Raw genomic sequence first — 14,639 nt, 5'->3', positions numbered from 1 at the left:
ATTTTATACACATCGACATAATAAACAAACTTTTTACATACATGATGCAAACGAAACATGTTCTTATCAACCTCGTGTCAAAGTTTTGAAATCTGATCACTGCTATGTACATCACGAACCGTCAATCCTGGAACATGAGTGTTCCCATTTTTATCAAATTTGATGTCGTACTTCTTTCCAAGTTGTTAGCAAATCTCTGATGGTCTCATTATATATTTCCATGATTGATACCGGCCCGTATTTTCATCATTTGGAATCAAACATTAGAAAAAGCTGGTAGCCAATGAAATCAATCAATCTAAAATGTACACTGTGTACATCTTGTACTTCTGTTACTAGCAAGCCTGGAATATCTGTTCAACTGATCTAAGGATTCCTCCATTGTTGCATGCTTAACACTTCGTTTATATCTTGGTCAAAGTTAGTCAAAATTTTGTTTTGTTTGTGATGTAGAAATATAATCTGGTTGGTTTTCTTTGGTTAATCAAGCTGTCCATGAAATTACCATCTGAGAAGTTGATTATGCAATTTCCACTTTTTAGGCAAGGAATAATCCAATTTAAGAAGATTTTTCTGTTAATCTGCATCTTCAGTTATGTAATAAATGTGTAGTGAATATTACAACAATAGTCTAATAGTTTGTGATAACATATTAGAATATGTTATTTTATAGAAAAACAACAATTTTGCTATACAGGTAAAAAAACTAAAAGTTCATACAGAACAAACGGCATAAACCAAGTAGGTCAAATTGTATATGTTATATATAAGTGGTAACTAAAAATATAACACTATATGTTTTTTTTTGAGAAATTTTTTTTAACACTATATGTTTCCAACAAGAAAGATTGGAATTATTTGGAAAATTTCTTTTATGCACATCGCCAAAATAAACAACTTTAACTTAGATTTGGTGGCGTTTTCTTGTCACATATTCACATGCAGTAGATGCATTTATTCAATAATCGATAGCTGTGGTTATAATAAGTCACCCAAATTTACTCGTTTTCAAAAATTTAATTGCCAATTCGTTTCAATTTGCGTAAATCAAGATATGTAGGGCCAAAAGTAGCACTTCGGATCAGCATTTTAATACCACAGATTGAAATAAATGAGTTCAAAAAGATTGCACTCAGATTCGAGTTTATCAAGTCATTGACATTGTCCTTCTTAGAGCATCTGCATTGGTGAATCCCTTCTTGGGGTTCATCTTTTTAATTTTTAATTATTAAATTTTTTGGTTTTTTTTTTGATTTTTGTTTTTAAAAAAAAAAAAATAGACCAATCGCGGGCCGCCACGATACATGGGGCCTGTGCTACAGTGATGAACCTCATGAGAGAGGGATTCACTAGAAAAAACTTCAGGAGAGAGGAGTTCATGAAGTTTGCTTATTTTAATATTTTTTTTTTGAAAAATCTGTGAACCTCACTCATGAACTCTCAATGCTGATGCCCTTATCACTCACTGACAATCTGATCATGGAATGTTGTTGAGTAAAGTTGATGAGAAAACATACAAATATAAACGTGAACAAATTTCTAGCAGATCATTTTATATCTAAAATAGAAAAATACAGTTTAGTTTAGACGAGACGCAGTCACTAACTACCTATATTCATTTAAAATGTTGTTATTTTTGCTTCTCCAAGAACATTGCTTTATATTTTTCAGTTTTATTTAATTTCTTGAATTTATTATTAACTGGTGAAATAAACCCAAGGACATAATTAAATCTTGGGGGTAACTATGTAATCATATCAAGAAAACGATTAATTGTTAGTTTCGTTTTGCTTTCGGTCGTATATTCCCGTCACTTTTAGCCTTTCTATAAAGAACAACCATTGACTACCGACTACGAATACTTGTTTTCTTTCTGCTTTATTTTAGATCTTTGAAAGTAAAATTTGGAACTTAAATCGTTTATTTATAAAGCATTTTTGAAATAATCAGAACATCTCATAGTTTCAAGATGGAAACGTTTTCTCAGGTGATGATCTATACGCATTTTAAGAACCATTGTTGATTTGTTGGCGCAATGCCACTAGCTGATTAAGCAAAAAAAAAAAAAAAAAAGCCACTAGCTGACAATATTGCTTCACCTCGTAGGTTGGTGAACATTTCAACCCATTCGTTTTTTACAGTATTTCTCAAGTACATATTTTTTTAAAAAAAGTATATTGCTATGTACTTGAGAAATACTGTAAAAACGAATGGGTTGAAGTACACAGCAATATACTTACATCACAAGTAATTATTTTGTCAGTTAATAGAATATATTTATGGAAACGAATCATTTGAGCAAAGTTTTCTTATATGTCCCAAGGAGGCAACGACCAAGACCATGTTACCCGCGTGACCAAAAACAATCATTTGAGAACATTGAAAAGAAGAAAATTATTGCAAAAGTACTAAAAACCAATAACAAATATGTAACTTCTTAAGAAAACAAAATAATTAACTAAAAGTTATCGCATACTCCGAGTTTAGAACTCCGTATCATTAAAACTATATTGCATTCTTAATTTCATTTTTCATGCGTAGATAGGATCAGCTCGGATTTGGCATCTATTGTCAATCATATGCGATGCTGTGGCTTCCTATAAGCCTACTTTTGTTGACATTTTTTCTTTGAATGGTCTTTTTAGTGCATTGATTTTATATGCTACAGAATCTTAGTGTCTCTCAGTCACACATATCTGTTGTACATTGTCCACACATGATAAATGATTAGCTAACCAATACAAGTTGAGATATAATACATGTATAGATTTGGTGGTGACGGCACCTGCCGACCCAACATTGTAAGAGGAACGTGTTGTCGAAGGTTTGTGATACCTTATCAAAACTAGATATAGCCAATCTTCTTTTGTTTGACATCAGTGATCTTCTTGAACCATTTAAAGGCCAAAACTTTGGTGATATAATTTGGGCTTAGGAGCTTAGATCAGGTTTGCTGCATCTGGTATGAAGCTTCAAAAGGGAGAGAAGATTTAGTTAAACTAACCAGTTTATATAGTTGAAGGAAAAATAGTCCAAAATAGTTTTGAAAGTTTGTATCACAAAATTAAATTTAAAAGAGAAAAGTAACCAAAATAAATTCTAGAATTAGGATTTAGTATTTTTTGGGTTGTGTTTAGGGTTTGAGATTATGATTTTTGGTCTAGAATTAAGAATTTATGATATAAATTTTAAAATAACAATAATTTAAATAAATGTTTTAAGATTATTTATTCACATTATATATAAAAAATATTTACATTAAAATGTTATTTATTAAGAGTATGTTTTTGGCTTTCCAATATGATTACTAAGTCAAAAGCTTAGAGAACCAATCAACAAGAAATTAACTGTGGAACTTTAGAGAGCACGTAAGAATCTTCCTGAATAAACTCAGTTTCTAACATTGACAAGTTGTATTTTCTTTTTGCAGAATCAGTGACATAACAAAATGGTATAACCTAGTTCGTCTTTGTGAGTTTAAAAGCTAGTGTAGTAAGCAGTAATTTAAGTCTTCAAGACTGTGATTTGAGAGAACCGGTGTAAACGGGTGGAATTGCAGTTTTGAAGTCTTCACTAAACTGTTGTTCAGAGAACCTAGTAAGCTCGTTCTCTAGCAGATTCAGCCATCTTAAGCCTCTCTGTTCCTTTCATCTTCACAATCTCAAGGATCGCTTCAGCGTATTCCTCCACGGTCTCAGCAAGAAACCCGGTTCGTTGTCCATCTTCTTCCAATACAATGTCCCATCTTCGGTTCAGCCGAGTCGTGAGCTGCACCACATGTAAAAAAAAAAAAAAACAGAGGAGCCATTAGATCAAAAAATGCATTATAACCCCCAAGATGTTGAAACAAATACAGTAATATAACAAGAAGACATGTCGTCAAATGTGTTATCTCACCTGGAGTCCTGAGGTATCAAAAAGAAGGGTACACTCGTCTAATCCGATCAGGAATCCTCCAAAAATCGCTTCGATATGGGACTTGGTCCACGAGCCAACCATCCCATACAAACCAGCCGAAACCTCTGTAGTAAACTATATCTTCCACGTAGATAACCAATCACTACCACACCAATACAAGAACAAAAACCTAATTAGCCTAAAATAAACAAACAAAAAGATGGAAATTTTTAAAAAAGTCTGTAACCAAACCTTCTTAGCAATCGAAGCGGTCGTTGTTATATACATAGAGCTCCTCTGACGAACACGAGAGATCGATCATATCTAAACTAATGGTTGGGTAATTGAGTATAGCAAACGACTTTGCAACCAAAGAGACGAGCGAGAGGGTACGTGAAAGCGTGTATACCACGCTATGTAAACAGAGCCGAGACTCTGACCTATCATCGTGAAACGTGGATACCCTTTTGTTGCGTTGATATGATGGAAGAGAGATAAGCTCAGTGAGGATGGGATAGATAGAGAATGAAGCAGATCGCCATGGAAACGTATCAGTGTTTTTTGGTTTGTTTGTTTGTTCATGTTTAGTTGTCATCACGAATATTGTAGAAAACACCAGTAACTATTATTGAATCACAGTTATGGCTCACGGTCTTGAACACACAAGACAGAGTTGAGTATTGCAATTGAAAAAGCGTGGAATCCCAGACAAAACATAAGACATACTAATAAATATGCAAATCGATCCATCATCAACTAAACCTTTTCCGACCTTGTTAGAATCGGAGAAATGTTCGGTGGCTGCGACAACAGCTTCAAACTCCATCAATGGAAGTTCCAAATCTTCTACTTCGTCGTCTCCAAACAAATTGATCTTCTTTGTTGGTAACACCATCTCGTTCATTAGAACTTGGTTCCCCACTTGACAGAATATTTTCATTCAACACATAAAAGTAGTATACAGAAAAACAAAACAAAAAAACAAAAACTCATTTATTTAGCAATAGGTGCGGCAGCATCTGCTTTTGCTTGCTTCTGTCTCCTCTTCCAAAAGCAGAAGAGGATAACAATCAGAATAAGCATAACGCTGACTCCAATACTCCAACCTATGATTTTTCCAGCGACTTGTTCTTTCTCACGAGTTGTAACCATATTCTGCTCCTCACGAATAACTCTGGAGTAGACGATATTAAGGTCAGGTAAAGGATCCTCGTCAGTGATCCGTGACCTAATAGACATAAAGCGTGAGTCATCAAGTCCGAAGAGAAACTTGTGAACTCGAGCATCTTCTTTGTCTTTCTCAATGTCTGCAGCTGCAGCACAAGTACACGTACACGTACGAGTAGTTTTGAGGTTCTGAAGCTCCTCCCATAGCTTCGTGAGCCTGCCGTAGTATTCCAAGACAGATTGACCATCCTGCTTGCAGTTAGTAATAGCGTCCTGGAGTTGATGAATTCTGGTCCCGTTCTTGACAGAGAAACGCAACCGCAAAGATTCCCATAGTTTATGAGCTTCCGGTACATGTGTAACTGTCGAACGAATCTTAGGATCAATTGACGTACGGATCCAGCCGACAGTCATTGAATTTGCTGCCAACCATCGCAGTAAATCAGGACTATCATCAGACGGTTTTGACATTGTCCCATCGATGAAGCCAAGTTTCTGCTTAGCTTGTAATGAGTTTCGCAGCTCCGTCGACCACTCCTGGTAATTGTCATGCATTAGATGAACCGATGTAATAAGAGCACCAGGGTTATCTGAGGGATGGAGATAGTAAGGTGAAATTTCCGAAGAAACTTCCATAGTTACAGGAGTTGCAGAAGTAATAGTAGGAGTAATAGACATCGTAGACGATGAGTTTAGTAGTAGAAAAAAAATCAAACGCTAAAGGGTTTGAGTAGAAAGAATTTTTTTGGTAAGATCTTAATGTAGAATTGTGTCCCCTTTATTCATTCACCAAGAGGTGTTTATATACAACATTGTTAGGTTAACCTAGCTAGAAAAAGGAAATACATAGACCGTCTTAATCCCAAAGATATGGAAACCCATATTTATCTTAAGCCCAATATTCGGTCTCTCTTCTCACCCGAGGAAAAATCTGCAAAGGATATTCGTGTCAAAAAAAATTTGAAAAGCTATTAAGCTTGACCAGGGCCGTCTTTTAGCACGTGCAAGTGGAGCGGTCGAACATGGTCCAGAATTTTAGAGGGTCCATAATTTTTATTTGTTTTAGTAATAGTTATAAATTTAAAATCATATTTTATAAAAAAAATCAGAATAACTATATTTGAATTTAGTTTCTGTATTTATAACCAATAAATGTAAATTACAATTTTTTATTTTTTATATAACCAACTAAAAATGCAATGAATTTGGAAGTAATTAGTATTTATATCAATTATACATTTTGTAAAGTAAGAAATGGTTGTTAATATGTGTGTGAATATTCAATGGTAATATAGAAAGTTAATATTCTAATTAATTATGTTTAAGAAACAATTATCAATTAGTGATTACATACGGATAACAAAATATATTTTTCACTATTTTTAATTAGAAATAGCAAACACAAAGAAAAAAAACTAACCTACAATTTTTGTTGACAAGAAAAAAAGAGTAACTTGTCCACTCAAAAGTATATAGCTTACTATCCATATTTTGTTACTCTAATATATTTATAGATTATGATTTTTTATTATAGATACAATAAATGTTTAAAAACTGAAAAAATAGAAAATGATCAAATTCGATGATTTGATCGATGATTTTACATTGAAAAATGTCAAATAATCAAGTTCAATTATTTGATCATTGACTTTACATTAAAAATAGAAAATTGTGTTATTTAGATATAAAATAATTAAATTGATGTATTTATTTTATATTATACTAATATTTTGTAAAAATCAAAATTATTTTGGATTAGTAAATAGGGTCTTATTTTCTTTTTTGAACAGGGTCCGTATCAAGTTTGAGACGACCCTGAGCTTGACCAACTCGAACTTTTATTATGTTAAGAGATACCTGCATGCACTTTAATATAAAGATCATGACCACCTTCCGGGTAAGTCCGGATATCGATTATATGAGATTTCATGAAAAACCTGCCAATACACATCTCCCTCGATTGCAACAAGGGAGAAGAAAGAGATCAACCAAGTATATCAACGCAGTGGTTCCCTTCACTATGAACGATAGCAATGATCCAGAATCTGAAGCTTTTAAGTTGTCTTCCAATGGAAGAGAGTAGAACTTCAAACTGAGGAAAAGCTTCTATCAACAGAATCGCGTCACCTGCAATATGCGATTCAAAGACCACTTTATAGATATGGAGTGTTCCGAAGCACTCAACCGCTCAAAAAAAACTTAGATAATGTCTGATAATTAGTAACTAAAGGCGGCCAAGAAATCAAGTTCTCGAAAACTATGTGGGATGAGATTTCGTTGATGTTATAGCTTATGATCCTACGTGCAAGAATTTGTTAGCCAAGAAATCAAGTTATCAACACAGGACACAACTTTTCAGTCATAGCTTATGATCCTACGTGCAAGATTTTGTCAGCTAAGAAATCAAGTTCTCTACACATGACACATCTTTTGTTTCAGCCATAGCTTATGATCCTACGTGCAAATTTTTTTTGATGTTATACATTTTGGAGGTCGTTATGTGAGGCTGATTATTCATGCATGCAAGAATTTGTATCTAAGAGACTGAAAAGAATCAGTTATCGTAGACAAAAATTATATTAGTTTGGTTAAGACTATTAAAACCGGAATAGAAAATTGGTGTTTGTAATAAAGAAGGGAACCGCTGCGTGGTGTTTGGACAATATTTTTCTACATTGAGTGATTGGCAAGGTTGATTAATGATAGGGGATTTGCATATATATATTTCACATCTGCAGTTTAAAAAGTAATGCTATAGTTAAATTAATAACAACATTCAAGTATTGATATCATATCTGTATATTTCGTAGCGTTTATATATATATATAAATTATTAATTCATGATTCTAATGGGATTATATATTTATAAAGAATTTTTAAAAATATTATATTATTATCTTATCGACCTGTGTTATATTTTATACTAATGTATTTTGAAACCAAAAATATATATTTATTAATTTATCATATATATTAATTTATCGAGTATTAATTTATATAGTTTTTACAGCATATCATATCGTAGGCTAAAAACACTTGGATCTTGATATCCCAAAGAATAATAATATTGATTAATGTTTGAAACTTATATGCAACATAATTGTCAATAACTCAAGACCTAGTGATTTTAATCAAGTTTAGCTAAATATTAGAATCATGCCACAAACTGTTGTAGCTGAATTATGATTACACTAATGTCATCCAAGCTCCCTTTTGTAGACGATAGCTCGGCTAGTTTCTTGCAAGCAGGAAGTGTTTTTGGATTCTCCACGCCTATGCAGTACGGTCGAACTACATCAACCGCCTCCTGGTTTGTTACCTATGACGGAAAATCCGGTTCAGCATATAAACTATGCACTACAAAACAGAATCAACATTGAGATATGCTTACCGTATCCCAAAGGCCATCAGATGCTAAGATCAAGAACTCCAATTCCGGTCTAATCTTTAATGTTCTAGTTTCCGGTTCAGCTATTACCCACTCCTTGAGATTCTGGTCTCCAATTGCTCGTGAAACGGCTAATGTCCATTGAATTCTCCACACGCCGTGACAGCAGTCAACATAACCACCCTATACAAACACAAAATATAATTAAACCGAATCAAACCGGACAAATACAATATTGAGATCAATGAATGATATAAGATTCACCGATGCTCGAATCCTTTTGAGTTCATGTTCTTGATCAGGACTGTGATCCGTAGTAAGAGCTTCCGCAACTCCAGCGCGGCTTATCACCGCCCGACAATCACCGGCGTTTGAAACCGCAAGCTGGCCGTTAGATATAAGAGCGGTTACACAACACGCGCCGCCTTTTGAGCCTTCTCTCAAGAACTCCTCGTCCGTCTTGAGGTAACCCTCTCTTATGGCTCTCTCAATCGAGTAACCTTCATCTCCGGAGGATCTCGCGGCGGCCGCCACCGCCGCCTCAATGTTGTTACCGAGATTCTCCGCCGCGAACTCCGCGGCTTTGGAACCACCGTGACCGTCGTAAACGCCGAAGAAAGCCTTTCTACGCCCTCCCCCGTCGTGATCAACCACCGCGGAGTACCGATCTTCCATCGCCATTGGTCGGCGTCTTCCTCTCTTGCAGTAAACGGAGTAAACTCCATCTTTCTCAGCTTCAACATCCTCATCCCGCGGCGGCGTCCTCCTCTCCGCTGCGCTTCCCCACGGTTCAACAACCGTCGGAAACAAACGTCCTAGGTTAAGCATCGGTGGTCGCTTGCTTCTCAACACCTCGGAATAAGGTCTCGGACTCCTCTCCCTTGGCTTTCTTGGAGGGCACGCCAGCGTAAGATCGTTTAGATCCTTGGAGACTTGCATGGATGGGGTTAGCTTTTGATTAATGTGTGTTTCTTGTTGTTTACGTATGAGAAAGAGAGCAATTGAGCTTGTGAATTAGCGGAATAGTGTACCGTTATTATATATAAGCCCAAGTGTTGGTCAATGGTCAAGGACGATTATTTCTCTTTCTGCATGCTAATTAACACAATCGTGACCAAGTCTCAAATTCACGTCCGTATCAAAGTTACCATTTTTGTTTTGGTTATATTTTAATTTGGTAAGAGGCTTTATTATGTTGCCATAACTAGATGTTTTGTATATTTGAATATCTGGTTAGTTTGGACTAGGTGATCACGTGTGATCTTTAAGCTTTGAATAGTGGGTGATTTATGTATCCATTGAATACAATCTAAGTCATTAATTATAGTCTACCAAAATTTCCCATTTTTAAGCTTTGAATGGTGAATGATATATCCTCACGCGTCGGATGATTTATTTTTGTTTGAAATGGGATTAAATAAAATTATTTATGATCCATCCGAGAATTTTGAAAAATGGCAATATTTTTTTGGTGATATTAACTTCAGTTGAAATAATAGTTAGAGAAATCATCAACCTTTCAAGTCAATAACAGTCTATGGATAATAGTTAAATTAACGTAAATGGTTCCCCCACTTTTGATGGAATGTACTATTCGTGAATAAGACTCATCAATAGACTTGAATACGAAAAATAGACTTGAGCATATGCCTTTCTAGAAATCTATCCATTTACAGGAGTTTAGGTATTGATGATAGAAGACTTCTTCTTTTGATTGTATGTTTGGGTCTAATATGCTTTACTCCACTGGAAACAATATGGATGATCGGTTCTGTGTAACTCTAAATTTTCTGTCTAGAATTTAGTGTTAAGTGTTTAAGATTTTTTATATAGTTTCTGTTACCTTTGAAAATTAAACTAAATGAAAAAACAATATTTATATAATTTTTTTTTCAGCTTACTAAAAAATTATAGGACTCTTACATTTTTATTTTACATATTTTAAGAACTAATACTAATACTAATACTAAATAAGTTATTATTGGTAAATTTATTGGTAAATTTTATGAGTTTAGATAAAAAAAAAATTAAAGTAAATGCATTTGCTATAGTGCAATCAATCATCGCCAATAGCTTCATAGTTTCATATGAAGAATAGAAGAGTGTCAATCACCGCAAATAAATTTAAAACGTAGCAAGAAAAAACGTCAAATAGCTTTTACCAAAAAAAAACGTCGAATAGCTTTTTCTTGATCTGGCAAACTGTACTGTATAAATTCTTCTTAAGAGGAGTTATAATTAACAAAGTAAAAAAAAGTAATAATAAAACATGAAGCATGAAAATTATAGTATTGAAACTTTTGAGAACTTGCGTAGATACTCAGCTAACTGTCACTTAACATTTCAACTGCCTTAAAATATTTATTTGACAACTATGTTCAGTTTCACAAATTATAGGTAAAATTTACGATTAGAGAAAAAAGAAACTAAAAGACTTGGAACCATGCCGAGAGGAGAGTGAGCCCAGGGGCAGACCCCTGACTACAAGAGAGAGGATCAAGTCTGAACTGGATAACTTGCTTGATGTCTGCAATGATAGCTTCCGGTTGGCGAGCAATACTTTGATGTTATTGAGTTTCTTTCCTTCCAAATGTGGTACATAGAAGTTTGGAAAAGCAATCTAATGATCTACAGAACATTCATATACGAAAAATACAATCTATACAGTTCAAAAAATACAACTTCTTAAAAAAATATTATGTTAGACAATCGGAGTATCAATCTCAGGACTTTTCAGAACAATAATAATTTGAGAAATTTGCCAAAACGGAACAAAAATAGCATAATTATTCTTTTGGTATAATATCATCTCTTAATTGTCTTTTTGGAATTTGATCTAAAAAATTGTCCTTTTAGTATATTTTTTTATAATTTCAAAATTAATCATTGATTAATCAAATTGAACATATTAACACAGTTAAAAATTTAGGTGAATTTTAAAAAGTTAAATAAAAAGAAAAAAACGTTTTAAAAATTAAAAAATTTAAAGTTTTATTTTTGTCAAAAACTTTTTATAAATTTTTGTTTTTATTTTATAAAGTTTACAAATTTTATTTTTATTAAAGTTTTATTAAAAACGTTTTACAAAGGTGTATTTTTAATAAAAACGTTTTACAAAGTTTTATTTTTATTTATTTACAAACTTGTAAAAATGTTAAAATTAATAAAAAGGAAAATACATTTTAAAAAGGTCTAATAAAAATTAAAAAACATTTTTGATATTTTGACAACGCAAATCGATCAAAACAAGTTTTAGGAAAAGTTATAGTATTTTTTAAACTGAAATTTCCTTATGTTTTCAAAAAAAGATTTTTTATCCGTAGAAGACACCTTCTACGCTGTGTAGATACATGACAAAAATCTCGAATGAAATTTTTACCTCATGTAGACATTCGAGTACTGTCTAAATTTCGCATTCCGGGAATTTTAGAATATTTTATAAAAGTAGAAATTGCATTCGAAACAAAATTAGTTATTTTGAGGGAGGTGAATTCAACTGAGAATTTTAGGTGATTTGTATTAAAATGACAAATCCACTGTTATTCAAACATGAATTTCGAAAACGGATTTAAAATCCACTGTTATTGAATTTGACATTTCGTAAATTACTGTGAAATCCATTGTTATTGAAAATATTTTAAATCGTAGAGTTTTAAAGTTTTAGATGATTTTAGGGTGTTTGAGTGGAATTTTTTAGTTAAAAAATTAAAATTCAAATCTCATAGTCGTAGGTGATATTCTAGAATAGTTTAACAAAAATCACATAAATCTCTACAACTAATTGAAATCATCTAAAATCCTATTAAAAATCAAATCACATCAAATGTTAAATTAAATATATCTCCTCCCTTGATTAAAAGGAGATGGTTCATTCTAAAAAAGTAAATGAACTTGTTTAATATATAATTTGTTTTCTAATAACTCATTTTCCGTAGAAAACGAAATCTACTTTTAATAAAATGTAATTTAAAAAATTTATTTATCAAGTTTTAAACAAAAAATACCAGTTTATATATATGTATGTTTATTTATTGTTTATATTTTTACTAATTTTTATTCAAAAACTATTTATTTTATTAAATTTTAGAAATGAAAAAGGTAAAATGAAAACAAAATAGTCAAAAATGGTTTTATACCAAATAGACAACCATTACAAGTTTCCCTGATAATTTTGGGTTGATACTTTCTCATTTGCAATCATAATAGCAAGCAAGCATTAATCAGAGAGTTTTATCAGGTTCACAATACTTTCTAACAACAATTATTGTTGCGTGATTTAGTAATGGACTACATATCGACACTTGGTTAATGCATTTTTATTGAACATCTTTTATGAAAAAATTACTATAGAAAATCTCATTACTGGGCTGGAAAACCTACGACGTTGAATTAATTTTTCAAATAGCAAAGCTCTAAATTCCTAAGAGCAGGATTATCGCAGTGACCCATTAAAAGGGTTCTTCAAAATTTTTATTTTTACTTTTTATCTTGAAAAAAAAAAAAATTAAAACGCACCCAATCGCGAGCCGCCACCTGTCAGTGGGGCCCGCGAACAGTTCCAAATACCTCTAACTCCCGTTTCTTCCCTGGCGACTTTTGTAACATATTTCTTCATTTTTGTGGGACCTACCATTTACTTTTTCTCTAAATACCTCATGAAGATACTGCAATAAATATGCTGGAATGGAAAACAAAACAAAATTCTCAAAATGTGGTCACGTGGAAAAGCTGATATATAGGTCAAAAGTGGCGTTGCTGAGAAAACAAAATAATTGGAGACGGTGGGGGTTCATATTGATATTGATCAAGCAAAATATTTAATGATAATGATTATTTACTATAGAGCTACTAATAAAACCATGATTACTCCATCCACCCACCACATTGACGTCATACCAAATCCTTTATTTTATAGTTTTCTTTCTTTTGTTGTTTATCACTTCTCTTATATCTTAATTTTTCAGAAGCTGGCTCTCTAGATTTGTGTACTCTGAGCAAATTTTGATCCTTTGAGCCATTTTCAAATATAAGAGAAACACTTGTAACTTTTATTGTTTTACAAAATTAAAATATATTAGAAAACAAGTAGCGTCTATTAATAACTGAGGAACTGATACTCTTATACTTCACAAAACCTAAAATAGATTTATTGTTGGCATCTTCATGTTTATGTTCTTTTATACATGAAGATGTGTGAATTATCTTCGACTTAAAGCAAATAATTATAATTTACACAATCCATAATGATTGTGGCTACTCGGTTTGGTGCATGTACTTGTAAAGTAATAATTAAACTTAAGATAGAGATTACTCTTAAAATCAGATGGCTATCGTTGAATTTTGAAAGCATGTAGACTAGGGATGGATGAGTTGCTATTTGGGCTTTTCTTTTGTTGTCGAGGGCAACTACTTACGTTTCAAATATTCCTTGGTTTAAATTGGTTTGATCTAACGTGCCTCTTTTTTTTTTTTTGAAACACAGATCTAACGTGCTTCTAATAATCACAATCAACGATGAGTTAGTATCCAAGAACATATATTATTTTAAATTTTGAATGTAGAAACGAAAAATATAATGGTAATTATAATAACTGGTTAAGGACGTGTTGGCCTAATGGTAAAGGAACTCCGGCTGGAGTGCCCGTCTTGGGTTCGATCCGCGTTGGTCACGAGAGGATTTACCCGAGCTCCTCTCGCCCCCCAGACCACTTTGCGTAACCAGGAGCCCTTAAGTGGACATTTAAAAATCTTGTAATGGCATGAGCATAAGCCCGGTGGACTAGTCGATCACGCTTAGTGGTCGGATACTGGGTTATAAAAAAAATAACTGGTTAAGGATTACCGTCTACTCCAAGTCTCCAATCCTGTTTAGCCAAAAAAAACATTTGTGAAGATATGTAGTTTCAAACGGAATTATATCGTAATTGTTGAGTTTATAGTCAGATTAGTAATAATTGTGAATCTGTAATACAAAAAACCATTCCATTGTTCCAAGCTTATTACTCATGCATCTACAGCTTCAACTTTTAATTCCTGTAGTAATAAGCTTAAAAGAAGTGGGAATATTTTGGTAAAACTAAAAAAGCAAAAGCAAAATTTATATTATTGCATTGTTGGAAGTATCCATATAGAGATTTATTATATTATATTTTTACAAGGGTCATGGATATATATTCTTAATATGTTT

The 14,639-nt window shown here is 32.8% G+C and overlaps 2 protein-coding genes across 2 annotated transcripts; both read right to left on the bottom strand.

Annotated features, from left to right (window-relative positions):
* Positions 1–3,266: 3,266 nt before the first annotated feature.
* LOC130511535 (GDP-Man:Man(3)GlcNAc(2)-PP-Dol alpha-1,2-mannosyltransferase-like) lies at positions 3,267–4,047 on the bottom strand. The gene is made up of 2 exons (XM_057008628.1): positions 3,898–4,047; positions 3,267–3,768 (listed from the first exon to the last, which is right to left on the bottom strand). The coding sequence occupies exons 1-2, from the start codon at positions 3,997–3,999 to the stop codon at positions 3,595–3,597; spliced, it is 276 nt and encodes a 91-aa protein (XP_056864608.1). The 5' UTR covers positions 4,000–4,047; the 3' UTR covers positions 3,267–3,594.
* Positions 4,048–8,122: 4,075 nt separating this feature from the next.
* LOC108852660 (probable protein phosphatase 2C 30) lies at positions 8,123–9,470 on the bottom strand. The gene is made up of 3 exons (XM_018626155.2): positions 8,717–9,470; positions 8,456–8,635; positions 8,123–8,383 (listed from the first exon to the last, which is right to left on the bottom strand). Exons 1-3 carry the CDS (start codon positions 9,389–9,391, stop codon positions 8,219–8,221), a joined length of 1,020 nt encoding a protein of 339 aa, XP_018481657.1. The 5' UTR covers positions 9,392–9,470; the 3' UTR covers positions 8,123–8,218.
* Between the last annotated feature and the right edge of the window lie 5,169 nt (positions 9,471–14,639).

This window comes from Raphanus sativus, chromosome 4 (genome assembly GCF_000801105.2).
Source record: "Raphanus sativus cultivar WK10039 chromosome 4, ASM80110v3, whole genome shotgun sequence".
NCBI classification, from domain to species: domain Eukaryota; kingdom Viridiplantae; phylum Streptophyta; class Magnoliopsida; order Brassicales; family Brassicaceae; genus Raphanus; species Raphanus sativus.
Note: the sequence above shows the minus strand (reverse complement) of the source record. Positions and strands in the feature narration are given on the sequence as shown.